Source organism: Lontra canadensis, unplaced genomic scaffold (assembly GCF_010015895.1).
Source record: "Lontra canadensis isolate GAN:19392208 unplaced genomic scaffold, GSC_riverotter_1.0 scaffold20, whole genome shotgun sequence".
NCBI classification, from domain to species: domain Eukaryota; kingdom Metazoa; phylum Chordata; class Mammalia; order Carnivora; family Mustelidae; genus Lontra; species Lontra canadensis.
Window position 1 is genome coordinate 18,595,680 of NW_022631014.1, and position 16,464 is coordinate 18,612,143.

At 52.3% G+C, this 16,464-nt stretch overlaps 1 protein-coding gene across 4 annotated transcripts in view; it reads right to left on the bottom strand.

Annotated features, from left to right (window-relative positions):
* XYLB (xylulokinase) overlaps positions 1-16,464 on the bottom strand; it is a 63,351-nt gene that overhangs the window by 30,925 nt on the left and 15,962 nt on the right. For 3 of the 4 annotated variants that reach the window (XM_032861181.1, XM_032861184.1, XM_032861182.1), the window contains exons 6-15: positions 16,218-16,346; positions 15,399-15,464; positions 14,630-14,702; positions 12,336-12,454; positions 8,759-8,840; positions 5,779-5,819; positions 5,081-5,196; positions 4,209-4,324; positions 3,493-3,566; positions 2,031-2,127 (exon numbers count right to left, since the gene is read on the bottom strand). In XM_032861181.1, the coding sequence (XP_032717072.1) occupies positions 2,031-2,127; positions 3,493-3,566; positions 4,209-4,324; positions 5,081-5,196; positions 5,779-5,819; positions 8,759-8,840; positions 12,336-12,454; positions 14,630-14,702; positions 15,399-15,464; positions 16,218-16,346 (913 nt within the window). Of the gene's footprint in view, positions 1-2,026; positions 2,128-3,492; positions 3,567-4,208; positions 4,325-5,080; positions 5,197-5,778; positions 5,820-8,758; positions 8,841-12,335; positions 12,455-14,629; positions 14,703-15,398; positions 15,465-16,217; positions 16,347-16,464 lie in introns of all 4 variants that reach the window. The other variant, XM_032861183.1, reaches the window with a different exon arrangement.

Sequence of the window (16,464 nt, forward strand, 5' to 3'; positions counted from 1 at the left end):
AATTCATGAACATAATGTCGAGTTATAGAAGCAAGTCCTCTAAGAACACGGCTCGTCCACACAGCAGCTGGGAGCATGATGCCTCAAGTTCGTGTAGCCCTGCTTGGTTCCAGGCATGTTCATTTACGTAATCTTACTGGAGAGGAACCCAGCAGAGCTGGCAAGACAGGTTTGATACTGCCTTTAAGCTTGCTAAGAGGATAAAGAACTTTATGTGGCTTTGCACAAAAATGCTTTAAAGGCTGGGAACGGTGGCATAATCCCATCCCCTCTCCAGTACCCAGGAGGACTTCTCTGCTCTCACTGCCTCTTCCTGCACACTGTTTGGGGCCAGGCCCCGACGAAGTGCCACCTTCTGCTGGCCAGAGAACGCTTCATGCCAGGCACTGGGCGCCAACCTCAGCCCCATCCCTGACCTGCTCACCGGTCTCACTTTTGAGGAGATTCTGAAATCTTTGGAGAATGTCTTTCTTTCTTTTTTTTTTTTTTTTTAATATTTTATTTATTTATTTGAGAGACACAGAGAGAGGGTGTGGGAGAGAGAGCACGTGGAGGGAGATGGGGAGAGAGACAGAGGGAGAAGTAGACTCCCCGCTAAGCAGGGAGCCCAAAATGGGGCTCGACCCTAGGACCCTGGGGATCATGACCTGAGCCAGGGGCAGATGCTTAACTGACTGAGCCACCCAGGTGCCCCGGGGAATTTCTTTTTAGACTTTGAGTGATGGAATGAAGAGAAATGGAAATGTTTATCATGCTCATTTTATTTACTTTCAAATTTGTGGTGAACTCATATACCCCGAAAAACATGCAGAACGCCTCATAAGCTGACCGCTTGACAAATTCTCACAAACTCCAGGCTCGCGTATAACTTAGAGAGCACCAACAGCACTGCAGAGGCCCTCTACCTCTGAAAGGTAGCAGCTCGCTGCCCTGGCTTCCAGTGACAGCAAATCGTTTCATCCGGTTTTGAACCTGACGGACAAGGGATCCCACCACGCGTACTGTTGTGCCTGGCTTCTTTCGCGCCGAGTGACATGTGCGAGATTTATCCATTTTGTCGCCCACGGTGGAGGCCGGTTTATTTTCATTTCTGTGTCGCATCACATTGCATGAATAGCCCACAATGCACCTGTCCTGCCTACCACCCACAGGCTCCGGGCTGCAGCGTGGGGCCGGTGAGCACCAGCCACGATGACTGCTCTCCTGTACGTCTCTAGAGCCCATGGGTACACATCTCCGTTACGCCTTCACAGACAGGTGAGACTGCTGGGGGTGTGCGTGTGCGGCTTCCCGGAAAGGCTTACCTAAGGCTGACTTCTAGAGTACGCTTGCACTTGGTTGGCTCAAAGGCAGAAAACATACTACACTGAGATCAGGTTGTCCACAAAAGTATCATGAGGACTCCACCCTTAGGGCAGAAGCCTGTGCCCCAGACCATTCCAGGGCCAGCATTAAGGAGAACTCACTGCCCCCCTGAGGCTGCCTGTTCCATAGCTCAAGCTCTTAGAAATCTCTTTCTTCCCGTGGGTGCCTGTCCCAACTCATCCTGCCCTGCCTTTCCATTCCAGATCTCTCAGTGGGGACAGAGGTTCTGTATCCCCACTCTTCTCTGTCCAAATTGAAGTGCTTAGGCTGTGCCCCAGAGGCAGGTGGCCCCAGCCTAGAGCTCTCCCACTGGCATTGCCCATGTCCTCAGGGTCCGGGGCTTGGGATATCAGGTTGTCACGGGCCTGGGCTACAGAAAGGTCTCTAAGTGCTACAGCTACTTGCCAGGAGGTCAGGCTACTGGGGACAGAGCAGAGAAGCAGGAACAAGTGCCCCCTCGTCTCTGTCTGCCTGCATATCCCTGCCCACTGACTCACCTTCTCCTTAGCCACCTGGGGCTGGGCTCCCTCTCCCCCCTGCCTCTGAAGTGAAGCCTCGACAGACAGTGCCGTTCGAGGCCTGGCCTAAAGGCCAGGAAGGGTCACAAGCACCTCAGGGTGTGATGGTTCCCATCCCAGAACACAGCCCGCCAGCTGCTCACTTACTGACTCGATAACCCAAGCCCTCAGCATGGATCCTCTTGGCCATGAACTGCCCTTCGATCAGTGCCCGGATCTCCACAGCCCCAGGGAATGCTGAGACCTGTCCCCAAGAGAAAGTAGGCACTGTGAAAACCTTTGCTGTCCCTACACTGCTTGTGCGCGCGTCTGTGCGTGCGTGTGCATAGGTGGCCCGGATTCGGAACTCAGGACTCGGGCCTCCTGGGCAGCTCACACACCGCTGGAGCTCTTGACCCACTAAGCACCTGCCATATGTGTGCACACAAGCATGTCCCCCACACATACGTGACCCCAGCCTCAGGTGTGCTCACTTCAGGGAGCCGGAGCATTGGGGAGCTTGGTCTCAGGCCACCAAGGGTTCAGCTCTGCCACCTCAAATAAGTTACATAAATCTCGCTGGGATTCTCATTTTCTTTCTTAACAAAACCAAGGTCATAATTGTACCTGTGTTTCACGGTGGTTCTAAAGATCAAATGAGACAACAGGGCCGGGTCTTGGTGTTTGGTCCTAAGTGAGAACCCGGAGCTTATGCTGAGAACCCACAGCTGTGGAGTGTCACTCAGGCTACTGCTGCTAGGCGTCAACCCCGGCTTCGCCCAGGCCTTAGTCCCTGAGACCAGTGACAGACCCTACCTTCTCCCTGACAGACCTCGATGGGTTTATGCAAAAGGGAAAAGGCACGTCTTCTCTGTTGGAACAACAAAAACCAAAGAGACCCTTCCTCAGAAGACTGAGCCGAGCCCTTCCCCGTTACAGTTTGTATAAAGCTTTCCACTTACAACCCAACATACAGTGACTTCATCAGCCACAAAGCTGATGCCAACTCTAACTGTAACAGTCACTAGACAGAGGGAATTGCTCAGTCCCACGCAGGAAAGGCAGCTCGGTGGAGGGGAAAGGACACAGCGCCTCAGGGCCAGGGAGGATCGGGTCTGGAGGCCCCCTCCCTCCACCTCCTAGGTCCTGGTGACTTGGGCACATGATTCGGCATCTCTGGACCTCAAGATGCTCTGAACAGTCAATGGAGGATGCGGGAAGCCACCAGCACGGTGTGCTTGGAGGGAAACAGCGCTCAGTAAATGTTCATGCGTCCTGTCCCAGAGGCTTTTGATCAGGAAGAAATTCCTGATCTGGAGTAAGTGTGAGTCCTTGGGGGTGCAGGGTTAAGCCTGCTGAGGGAACAGACTCTATGGCTCTCCGCGGCGGTCAGCGGGGACACGTGTTAGCTCAGAGGAAAGCCCCCAGGTGTTTGTACTCCTCTTTGTGAGAGACAACAGCGTCTTAGATCCTGTGGGTTCCCCAGGACGGAAATGCACTCTGGCCCATCCAAATGTTTGCTCAAGCAATAGCGGAGTACAGGAAGTCTCTCAAGTAGCAGAACCTGGGAGGCAATTGTTGAATTCAACACTCAGAACTGGAGCCAATTTCTCTCCCATACCACACATACCTGGCGGTTTTCTGCACTAAACCGGTGGCGCCCAGTAATTTCAGGGGTGATCTCCATTACATCAAAATAAAAACCTGAAACCAGACCAGGAAGAGATTCACTGTCAGTAATCAAAAGCAAAATATAAGCTTCTCAAAGACTTAGGACGGAACAGGACTTAGGACCCCACATCTCTGGCCCCCAGAAGAGATGGGAATGCTCCCCATCTTGCTCTCCAGCAGGAAAGACAGGAACTGGAAGGGCTGGGACTAGATCTTCTTAGAGACAGTTCTGCCAACTCTCACCCAACAGCCCCGACCAGAGGCAGCTGCCCCAGCGCCCCGAAAACACCAGCTCAGGTTTGGCCGAGGGCGGCGTGTCCCCTCCCTGCTCAGGAGGCCTGGCCCAAGGTTGGGCCCTCTTCCGAACAGAACCCTGCGGCTGGGGCAGAAAGCTACGGATGGGCGCACACGAGAGTGGAGCAAGAGCCGTGGCTGCCATCCCTGAGGCAGTCACCAGGGGCTCTGATGGGGAGAGCCCTCCACTCAAAGCACGGAGAAGGGCCCTACTCACTCAGATCATTGGGTCTCACGCTAGCTTGGAAGGCCCACGGAGCAGAAGGACCGACAGCTGGGGCTCCCCTGGCTTGCTCCATGGCCCTCTCTCCCCCTTCCCCTGGGGCCCTCCTGCCAGCAGCTGCTGCCCTTCACAGGCCGGGGCATCACCAAACAGCCTACCCAGGTTCCCGCCGTTGCCCATCTCCGTGGACCGCAGCGCCTCAGAGAAATCACTCCAGGAACAGGAAGCGGACTCATCGCGGATCTTCTCTCTCATGAGGGAGCCGTTTTTAAAGCTGCAGAAGTGCAGAGAACCCTGAAGGGGGGGGCACCCAGTGCTTGCTGGCTGGACCCATGTGTTTTGGGGAAGAGTCCCAGGTCGAAGGGCTGCAGGTCGGGCTGGACCACAACCCCCAGGCCATGGACAGCAGAGATCTGAGGTTCTCCCTCAGGTATCACACCCAGCTAAGGTCCCTGGGAATCACTGGGGAAGGCCTGTCTTGGGCTCTGTTTACAGAGGGAAATACGGGGAGCTGTGGCTTCTACACGTCATACCACCTGGACAATGAAACAGAGCCAGCTAAATTCACTAGACCTACATATTCTCCAATGGTTCCTGGAGCTTAGAGGTTCAGAATCTTTCCTGGGTGCCTCTGGTGGGTTTCCAAAGGCCTGTGATCAGGGTGCAGAGTACACCTCCTCCATGACAACCATCAGGGGCAGGGCGTGCTTCCTACTATTTACTGAATGTCTACTATGTGCTACGCGTGTCCTAACAACACAATGGTAAACCTTTCATTCTTCGCATTTCATGAGCCGAGACTGTGGCTCAGACACGCTCTGGGGTCTGCCCCCGGCCACACAGGATATAGGTGTTGAGGATGGGATTCGAATCTGGATTTGGGGAGGACTCCATGTCCTGGGTTCCTCCCCATCCAGCTCTGCTGTCAGAAAAACCCAGTGAGTCCCAGGGTCTCAGCTGCCACGAGAGCCTGCTAAGAGCTCGAGGGCTCCAGATAGTGCCAGACGTGCCCACTGCCCACCAAGCCTACCACAGGAGCGCCATATAGTGCTGGGCATCAACCGGGTTGCAGAAGATGTGCCCTTCCAGGGCAGGCATGGGCTCCTGGAGCCAGAGAAATAGGGTGTCGCTGGTGCCCAGGCTGACCTGGGAAGAAATGGCCAGAGATGAGGCACCTCTGCCCCCTCCACCACTCCCAACGCCCCATCATTTCACTCCTCATGCCACAGACCTCACAGTAAACGCCACTTCCTCAGAGAAACCTCTGCTGACCCTCCCACACCAGATGAACCAATTAGCAACCAGATTTAGGCTCTCATGGAAACTGTGGGCTCGTTTTCTAGAACTTAACCACAATTGTATCTAACTATTTGGGTGACAACTGGTTCCCAGATGACTTTCCCATTAGACCCAGAAGGGCACAGGTTCTGTTTTCTTTATTCATCTGAAGAGCTCACAGTCCTCCGTTCCAATGCCTGACCCCTCTGCCACTGTACCCACCAAGACTGGCCAACAAGGGGACCTGCCTACCGGGCAAAGGCCATGACCTTCTAAGAGAAGAGATACAAGCAGGTCCTGGGGCCTGGGTCTTCCTATCCCCTCCCTCAGCTGCCTTTTGGGACCGCCAGACCCTCTAACAGGCAGCAAAGATGCTTCTGGGGCCCTTGTCCCCCAAGGCAGAGAGAGCGGGCTTTGCTTATGGGTGAGAGGTGTGAGAAGTCGCCTTACCGCAATGTCACCTTCCTCCAGCTTCATGCCTGCCAGCGAAGCTGAGAATGGGAGGGGAACCTCTGGTTAGCGGGAGGTCACACAGAGCCACAAAGCAAACCACAGTCACCCCCAGGTGGGAGCCAGCCACATGCCAGGGTAGAGGCAGGAACAGGATGAGCTGAGGGTTTGGAAGAGCCCAAGGGGAGGTCCCCGGTGTGAAAGGGTACAGTCCCTGTAGCCAGGGCCTCTGATCTGAGCTGGGAAGCCTCTTCTCCCCACCATCAGGTGCTCCCAAGAGTGCAGAGAACCAAGGGGGCTGAGTCAAGACATCGGACACAGGGCAGGGAAAGACAAAGATGAGGCATGAGTGTGAAGGGGCAGAATGTTTGTCCCCGAGACAGGAGGCCCGGAACAGCAGTCCGCACCTGCCGGGCGCACTGATGCACTCTGGAACTAAAGAAGGTCTAGCATGGACCGGGGCCGGGGGCGGGGCGGGGAGGGGCTGCTCACTAAATGTGACTGACTGAGCAAGTGAAGGAGAAGCGTGGGAGGGACAGGTGTCCTCCACCACCGCTGCCGTGTGTGTCAGAGCCTTGGATCCAGGAGCCCCATCTCGGAGAACTTAGCCTGTAGGGATGAGGGACAGGACAGGGTGTGCGCGTCATCACTGTTTGCACTGCCCGAGCACAGAAGCCCCCGGACCTCCACCACAGGGGACTAGGGAGATAAATGTGGGACCATGGGGCCCCAGGCAACCATTGAAATGATGCTGCCCCCCAAAAACAAAATAGGTTTATTTACGAACACAGAAAGAAATGTGGAAGGACAGCCATCAAAATTTTAACTGTGGTTATCTCTGGGTTAAGAGGTTATGGATGATTTTTACATCCTTCCTTTGGTTTGTCAGTGTTTAATTTTTTTTTTTTTTCCTGCAGTGAAGAGGTATCCCTTGTGAGTAAGACAAAGAGCATGAGCTTGGTTAGTCTGCTTGCTCATTACTGCTATTGTTTTAACGAAGAAGCAACTAATGCATCATTTAAAACAGCTGCACACTCAAGGTCACACTTCAGGAGGGACTGACTGAGAGCTAGCTGCCTGGCGTTGCCAACCTTCAGCCTGAAACCAAGGTGCAAGAGGTAGGATTGGAAAGCTGCTTCTTTGTCATTCCTGCTCAGACGAACCCAGGCGCTCACTTCAGTGGTTATAAAAGCCCATTCTTCCCCCTGACATTCTTCTAGTTGATAGAGGGGGTACAAGATTATACATTGCCTAATGAGACTCAACAAAGTTATTTTCATTCTGAAAGGAAAACAGACGTGGCCCGCAGAAGTGGAGAACTTTCCTAAGTTGGTGTTCCTACACCAACTGTTCTTCTTTGAGGGAGGCTGGACCTCCCAGCTCTTAGGGATATGGAAATGGGGGCCAGGAGCACCAGAACCCACACACTGCAGCCTGGAGCCTCCTCTCAACCCCAGGGACAGCCTGGGGCTTCATGCCTTGCCACTGTGGAAATCCGGCTTCCATCCACCAGCCTCCGCCTCCCCTCCACCTTCCTACCAGGAACACTGGGATCCCTTCTCCCAAACCTGCTCTGTTAGTTTCTGTGCTTGGCCAACAGGTCCCGCATGACCATCTCCAGAAATGGCTCAGGGATGGGAAAGGCCCTTGTCTGGCTCCTGGGGTTCCCTCCAGATGCCAGAGCCAAGGCTGTCCCAGGAAGGAGGGGTCACACCCAGGACACTGGTGTGGCAGGGACGAGCTCGCCATGCCCTCAGCTCCAGGCTGGAAGGAGACCGAGGAACGCCATGAGCATTATTCTTAGTGACGCCTATAACAACAGTAGAGACTTCGGTGCTTTTTCCTCATCACAAAAATATACAGAAACACTATAGAAAATAGGGACTCTAATAATAATACTGATAAAGTAACTCTTGCTGTTAAGAATGAATTTTAACAAGGACCATCCGCTCTATTTTGAGGCATACAACTCCCAGACATATGTGTCTCTCTCTATTTATTTTGGATGCCCCTGTCCTGCTTGTCTACACAGCCAATGGGAGGAGAGTACAGGGAGGCTGGTGGGTGCTGAAACCGGGAGAAGGGCTGAAGGCAGAAAAAAAAGCTGAAAAGAAATGTGTTTAAAAGGAGAGCAAAGCATAACAAATAGGGAGCCACACTCCCTGACCACAAAGAGAAGCAGGAGAGGCTCTATGAAGGAAGTGAGCCTCCCTAGGACAGCAAACCCTGGTCCCACCTATGCAGCAGCCCAGGTCCTCTACTACGTACTTTACATTGACCTTCTAAGAGCAGGAGCTGAGGATGCTGATTTGGGGTAGAGTTGCCAGAAAAAATGGAGGACGCTCAGTTAAATTTGAATTTCAGAGAGACATACTTTGGGCCATACTTAAACTAAGACATCATTTCTTATGTGAAATTCAAATATTGCATGGGATGCACTTATTACACTAATTATTCATAATTCCTCTGAAATTCAAGGCACACTGGGTGTCCTTGTATCTGTATTTGCATTTGCCTGGCAACCTGAATTTGGTGGCTCTCTAGAAAAAGGGCTGAGGTGCCACCACCATACAGCCCAGTGCGGCCACCTGCCCTTTCTTCAGAGACCTGATGACTCTTCCTGGAGCGGCTGGGGGAAGGACAAGGTGTTTGGATGGAGAGTAATTGACACCTATAGACCAAGTCCTAGAGGAAGGACTGGAGAACTGAGATTAGCTTGGAACAGAAAAGGCAGTTAGGGAAGGGTGGGCGTGACCGCCTGCCTTAACTGATGATCATTCACACTGGAGTGGGGAGGCAGAGGACAGAGTCAGAGCCAAGGTAGGGCAGTACAAGGAGTCAGAGTTCAGGCCAGCAGTGTGGCAGGCGGCCAGGGAGGAAGGGGCCTGCCACAGAAGGGTTTCCAGAGGCTGGCATTCTCAAATGTCCAGCATGGACCAAGTCAGGCTACTTGGAGAGTGAAATCCTTCAAGGTACTCACCAGGGTTGTCCCCAGTGAAGGCCACCACTTTGCATCCTGGAGGAAATCCATAGCGCTGGACAAAGTAGGAGGAAACGGCTCCCTGAGGAGGAAAAGCAAGCATGCCCTACTGAGGTAAATCTGACCTACTCCGCATAGCCCTCCAAGCCTCAGGTCACCAGGCCTGCAGGCACATCAGTCCCTGTCCTAAACCAGGGGTGTCCCTCCCGTTCACCGAGAAGCCAGAGGAGCCCAGCCCAGGCTTGGAACCACAAATATTAGGTCACCCTGCTTTGAACACCATTGGATTTTGAGAGGCAGCTAGAACAAACCAATCCCCAATGTGTACTTATTTTGTAAGTTCCAAATTCTGAGATAGCATTAGTGGTAAATAAATAAGGGGAGGGTGCTTGGGTGGCTCAGTAGGTTAAGCGTCTGCCTCCGGCTAGGGTGGTCCTGGAATGGAATCCCGCATTGGGCTACCTACTCCCCCCACACCCCCTCCCAGTAGGAAGTCTGCTTCTCCCTCTACCCCTCCTCCCTGCTCATGATCTCTCAAATAAATAAATAAAATTAATTTTAAAAAATTTTTAAAATAAATAACAAGAGGACACACAGGAAGAAAATTCATGGAAGAAGAGAACGCCCCACACCCTTGCTCTATCAGCCCAGCAATCTGATTAACCAAACACACAAGTGCACAGGTCAAGTTTCTAAGGAAAATAAACCAAAAACAGCAGTGTGGGGAGGGAGCACCCCTGGGGAAACATGGCCTCCAGGTCTCCTCCCAGGGTAGCTGGGGGACCAGACAGCAATGACCCCTCTGGACAGACTATAGTCTTTAGAGAGCATAGCTATAAAAGAAAAACATTTTTCCCCTTTCCCTGACTTTACCGAAGCTCCAAAAGTTTAAACGAATGATGGGCCATCCTGGTGTCTGGAAAGAAAATTTTGCTCCATTGTATGGAGGTATGTGATATGGTGAGTGCTGTGAAATGTGTAAGCCTGACGATTCACAGACAAAATAATACATTATACATTAATAAAAATAATTAATTAAAAATTTAAAAAAAAAGAATAGAAAATCTTGCTCCTTCCAGGAAAAAAATCGGATTTACATGAGAATAAGCTATCTCCCAGGAGAGAACTGTGTTGGCCCGGGTTGCCTGAGGAAACAGAGCCCGACACAGGGTTCGTGTGCAGGTGGCTTATTTGGGGGAAGCAATCCCAAGAAACGAGAGGGGAATTGGGGAGGTGGGAGAGCCCACCCAAAGGTACACTGTCAAGCTGGTCCTCACTGTGGGCAATGTCCAAGGAACTGTGTGTGAAGGATGCGGGTGCTGTCCCCCTGGGGTGTTAACTCTCTGGACCTCCAGGTTTGCAGGGCACAAACATGGAGTCACAGAAGCCCCGGGCAGAAGGTGAGAGAAATGAATGCAGCTGGGGCAGGGGGCTGCGAGTGACACCTGCACAAAGCCACGGCTGCTGGCAAAATAACTGGGTGAGGAGGCCGCAAGCTGGGGCTGGAGAAGTGTTGGATACCACATATCCCAAACCCGTTCCTGCCGGAAATGAGAAAGCTGTATGGGCACTGCCTGCAGAAGAAGGGATGCTGGGAAACATGGATTCGGCTTGTTTCCCCCCATCACGTGGGTACGTATGTACAAATGAAAAGACCCTTTCAGAGTCAGTCCTTTTCCATTCCTCAAGCTGCCGGTCTGTGCACAGGCCCCTCCTGGAGGCATGTGTTCCTGGCATAAAGCAAACAAAGCCCGCTGCCACGGACCGAACACTGCTCTCCGTCTCACACAAAACCAAATGCCATGCATGGAATACCAATCCCAGAGGCTTGGTCAGTTCCTGCTGGCCCTTCCTTATTCTCTCCACTGGGCTTCAGCAGGCCTTGGTCCTGAACTGTCCCCTTCCAAGGCAGGGGACACTCCTCCCTCAGCTCCGTACATCAGAGTCAATCTCAGAAGAGTGGCTGGGACTTGGAACAGGCAGCACCCGCGGGCTTCAGGGACCTTCTGCTTCCTTCCCACTGACACTCAGAAACACCGAGAATTCTCGCTCTTCTCAATGTATGGTGTGTGCTCCCACCAAAGGGCCTCTGAAGGCAGGGCCCAGTCTCCCTCTACTCCATTCTCACCACAGAAAAGCCACGAACGTAGTTAACTAGGGGACACCAGTGTCTGTGCTGAATGGGGATTCCGTGCTAACGGTTAAATGTTCTAAACTACACTATCTTGCCTTTTTGCTGTGGAGCAGAGTTCTTTATATACTTTGGATACTAACTCCTTGTCACATATATGATTTTTAAATATTTTCTCCCACTCCATAGGTTGCCTTTTTGTTTTATTGATGGTTTCCCTTGCTGGGCAGAAGCTTTTAAGTTTGATGAGGTCCCACTTAATTTTTGCTTTTCTCGCCTTTGCTTTTGGTGTCAAATCCAAAAAATTGTCACTAACACCTGTTTTCTTCTAGGAGTTTTTATGATTTCAGGTCTTACATTCAAGTCTTTAATCCATTTTCAGTTAATTTTTGTGTACGGTGTAAGACAGGGGTCCAATTTCATTCTTTTGCATGCTGCCGTAAATGTTTTTAATATTACCCTTGGGACCAGACACTATCGTAAACACTTTATCTGTTTTTATTCTTTTTTAAATTTTTAAAAAGATTTTATTTATTTATTTGACAGAGAGAGAGATCACAAGTAGGCAGAGAGGCAGGAAAAAGGAGGGGGAAGCAGACTCCCTGCTGAGCAGAAATCCCGATGCGGAGCTCAATCCCAGGACCATAACAGAGGCTTAATCCACTGGGCCACCAAGGCACCCCTCTTTTTTAATTTTTTAAAGATTTTATTTGTGAGTGATCTCTACACCCAGAGTGGGGCTCAAACTCACAACCCCGAGATCGAGAGATGCATGCTCTAACTGAGCTAGGCAGGCACCCCACCTTAAGCGCTTTAAATGCATTAACTCGTTTATTCTGCACAAGTCCGCATGACACAGAGAGTATCATTATTCCCACTGTTTCAGGAATAATGGAAATGATGGGGAAACTGAGGTACAGATGAAAGTCACAGAACTGGTGAGCAGCCGAGGCAGGAATCCAGCCTGGGCAGTCTGGCGCACAGCCTGCGTTCTCCCTCAGCTTTTTCATATTTCTGTTTTCTCCAGACTGCCCGTTTTAAGCTTCAGAGGTGGTACCTAGCCCTAGAATGTCAGCATTCTGTGTACTTTTTCCCAAAGTGCGCAATCACCCACCACTTATACCTTCTACTTTTCTTCCTGTTCTAATAAATTTCTAGTGGAATTTTCCCAGGTGCCCTACCCCACACCTCGCTGCCACGAGGCAGTCATCTGTATGCGCACTTGAGTCCCTGCTAAACGCAAGGCACTGATCCAGACATTTGGCTTTGCTGTACATCAAATACATCCCTTACCCTAGCCTGAAAATCCCGCGTGTGTATGCCTGTGTGTAAAGAAATGAATGAGGGTGACTCTGTGTGCGTGTGTGTGTGTGTGCGTATTCTGCATTGCTTGCCCCAGTAGCTGCCCGCTAGGAAATGAGCCATGTCACCTGCACGGGGACCTACCACCACAGAGCACGACGGTACAGGTGAGCCAAGCTTCTCCTCTAAATGAGGTGCACAGGCACGAAGGCAGACCTGCGACCAGACTTTGTCCTGGATCTGCAATAAATTCATTCCAGAACCTAAGGAATGAAGGAAACAAGAAACAGAAACATTTTTGCAAAGGACCTGTGGTGAACACGTGCCCACCTGGCGGAAAGCCGATCAAGTTCTTGCCACAAAATCGTTCCTGGAGCTCTTTCCGAACGGAATGCGTGCAGTGTGCCTGGGTCATTAGGCAACTAGAGAGCCGGAGAACCAGAGGTCAGCAGGGGCCGTGGAAACACACGGCCCCACCACCTCCTCCAAGTATTCCTCATGTCAGCCTAGGAATCTGTGGTCCTAAGACCCAGCACTACACTGATGAGGAACTGTTCTCCATGTCCCCTGGGGCTCAAGGGCCCCATGCCGATGTGGGTCAGCCCTCAGGCTTCCCTAGTCACCTCTAACTTTTCAAGGAAATCACGGGGATCAGCTCCCGAAGTCTGTCTGAAAACAATCTACATCTCCCAACACTTTCCTGAGGACGGCAAAGGGGAGAGAAGCCAGAGCAGAGAAGGGCTCTTCTCTTCCTCCTCCACTGGGCCCAGGCGGAGGCAGACAGCCATCGGCAGGGACCCAAGCAAGGAAGTGAGACGCCTGGTAAATCAGGGAGTGACTTCTCGGGGGAGTGAGGAGAGTGGAGCCAAGGGCCCAGCGAGACTGTAGAACCCGAACTTTGGAACACCAACGGGAGCAGGACTGTGACTTTTCCCAGCAGCATATAACCGCCCCAGGGTGGGGATGGCGAAGATGGGTGGACGTGGGCTATTCCAGGTTCAGGGTTCTGCTGGCCTGACTTGTGTGCAGCTACCTGTGGGAACCCTTTCTTCCCCAAATTGTGAGTGAAGCTCGGGGACCACCTCTTTGACACCTTACTTTCTCTCCCTGAACGCTAGAATAGTATGTGGCCAATGACAGCACTCGGACAACTCCAGCTGGATTCCAGGGGGCTCTGAGCCTTCCGAGACTCCTCTGAAGTCACGAGCATCGGTCTGGGCTCTCGCTCTGCACTCTGCTTCCTTCTGCTGTTTGGCCTTTAGCATGGCCTCATGCAAAAGTACCCTCGGCAGCCTCCTCCCGGCTCTCCTTCCTCACTGGCATCGCTTACGTTAATTTTTGGCAAGGCACTGACTCCAGAAACTCACCACTCCCTTGAGTTCCCCAGATGTGAACACAACTTCAAGAAAAAACACCTTTTGGGAGCCAGGCTCCAAGCAGCCTATGCCCACCCAGAGCCCTGGTGTTCCCACCGAGTGAGGTCCCTGCCTTCCCGCACCTGGGGTAGGTCTGTGAGACCAGCAGGGTGAGCCAGAAGGGATGGCACATCACTTCCAAGGTTAAGGTGTAGAGATTCTGTGGCTTCTGCTTGGCCACCCTTTTGTCTCATCCCTCGCTCAGGCAGGGGTGGCGAGGGTGGGGGTGGGGATCCATCCACTGTCACTGGTGTCCTATGGGAGGCCCATGTGGTGAGGAAGTGAGGCCTCTGGCTAAGAAGTTTGGGGCTCTGGAAATGGAACCTCCAGCCCTAGTCAAGCCTTTCGATGGCTGGTCCTGGCTGCCCCTTGACCACCACCTCATGAGAGCTCCTGAGGCAGGCCCACCCAGCTCACCGGCTCCCAGACTACGGACCTGCAGAAATCCTGTAAGATAATAAACACTTGCAGTCAGGGGCCTGGGTGGCTTGGTTGGTGAAGCGTCTGCCTTCAGCTCAGGTCATGATCTCAGGGTCCCGGGATCAAATCTGGCAACAGGTTCCCTGCTCCATGGGGAGCCTGCTTCTCCCTCTGCTTGTGCTCTCCCTCCCTCTCTCTCTCTCTCAAATAAATAAAATATTAAAAAAGAAAGTTCCTACTCGGGGCGCCTGGGTGGCTCAGTGGGTTAAAGCCTCTGCCTTCAGCTCGGGTCATGATCCCAGGGTCCTGGGATCGAGCCCCGCATTGGGCTCTCTGCTCAGCAGGGACCTGCTTCCCCTCTCTCTCTGCCTGCCTCTCTGCCTAATTGTGATCTCTCTGTCAAATAAATAAATAAAAATTAAAAAAAAAAGTTCCTACTCTGTTAAGCATTGTGGTCACTCATTACACAGCAAAAGATAACTAACACAGTCCCTTCATAGCAAGATGACAGGGCTAAAAGTCTGTCATGCCCACACCGCCCACAGGCGCACACGTCCACCCACATACCGAACAGGCACACCCCCCAGGACTCTGAAGGCTTACCGTCACTGTAGTCGATAGGGGCGTAAGACCCAAGGAACAGGGAAGCAGCAAAACTACTAACCAAAGAAATTCTCTGTGAAAGAGAGAGAGGCAGTGAGATAGGCCTCATACCATAAGCAACTGAATACTCTGATATCTACGACCTGAGGAGAGTTTTAAATCGGGGAGGGAAGCAGAAACGTGGAGCGAGACGGCCCAGTAATGGCAGTGAGTATCCTGGAGACAGGACCGTTGGCATATGTATCCGGAACACCAAGAACCGAGTCCTTGGGGGAAAGCCTCATTCTGCAGTTTCTGACCAGCCAGAGAACCATCAAGTCCAGCAAAGAGGAAGAGCAACAAGGCCTGTGGAAAAGCCGTGCTCAGGAAGTGGCCCTTCTGCCAGGTGTCCAAGGAGCCTGATTTCCTTTCTCTGTTTCTGTGGTCTTTATATCTAGTCACAAGGGAAGTGGGATGTGTGGCCACAGGATTCAGAACCAACAAAGTCACTCTTGGGGGTTCAGAATAAGTGTGAGTGGAAGTTGGTCCCTCAGAAGCCATAAACCCCAGGCATGAGCTGGAGGAATGGGTAACGGACTTCAAATGTCCCGGAGGGTCCGTGCTTCCAGGCGGGAATCACAGCAGAGAATGCCAACACCTCCTGGCCTGAGGGTCTAATGTCTGCTAATCAATGATTTTGGCCCATGAACATGAGATCTATTTATGCTAAAGGTAGTATTATAAAAGAAATTCAACTATGACTTAAATCAAATAGGAACATTTAACCAACCTCTGTGTGTGCATAGGCCTCAGGATTCTGCTGGTAAATCTTTGCAATCTGGTTTCCTGTAAAACGCTGGAAAAAGAGCACAAATTCTTCAAAACCCAAATCCTTTGTGCAGTGATCATCTCCACAAAGTGAGGTCGCCGTAGCATGCTCTGGATATGAGTTAGTATCATGAACGCTTTACAAAGGCCTCAAACCTAGAAACGTTTGCTGCACACCCTTACTGAAAAAGCCTTGCTCCACCCCATTCCACCCCCCACCACAGGGACTGTGCTGACCAAGGGTACCTGTGCAGGAGATGAGGCTATGTTCCCTACTCCCAATCATGAGCCAAACAGGGCCAGTCAGAGCCAGCTCCAGGAACAGGCGCTGAAGCCATCAGGAAAGAGGCATTCCTTTTATTTATTCATTCCTCTTTTACTTGTCCAGGAGCTGTACTAAACGCCTTGCATACATTGACTCCCTTGGGCTTCAAAACTGTCCCAAGCACGAGTGCTATTTTTATCCCCAGGTTAGAGGTTGAAGTGGAAGTGCCTGCAGAGAGCACCGCCATGAGCCCACCTCGGTCCCCTGCTGGGCAACAGGAGACCCGCCCTTGCTTGTGGGCAGCAGAGGGAGGCAGGACAGCCTTGGGCAGACCCAGGGGCCAGAGTGCCCAATCCTGGCTATGCAGGGGCGATACCCACAGGGCCTCATGAGATCCCCACTGGGGCAGGTCACCAGCTGTGTCCCAGACACCCAGGGACAAGGGGCCAGAACCAGCAACAGGACCCTCTTCCTAGGACCAACACTGGCCCCCAGCCCCAGGCGGGCACTGCTTACCTCATAGGCTCGGGAGCCAGTGAGGCAGCTGAGAGCCTGTGCCCCGCCCACGGCGGCCTCCAGCCGGCGGCACTGGACTGTGGTGCTGGAGTCCATCCATACTGGGCTGTCCCTGATGGAGAAACACGCCTGGAAAGGAGGAACAAAGGCACAGGCTTGAACTCTGCCTGCTGACTCTGGAAGCCGCCCCAGCACTGTTGGTTCCACAGCCCACCACAGCAGGTACGGTCACCTCCCCACTGGACGT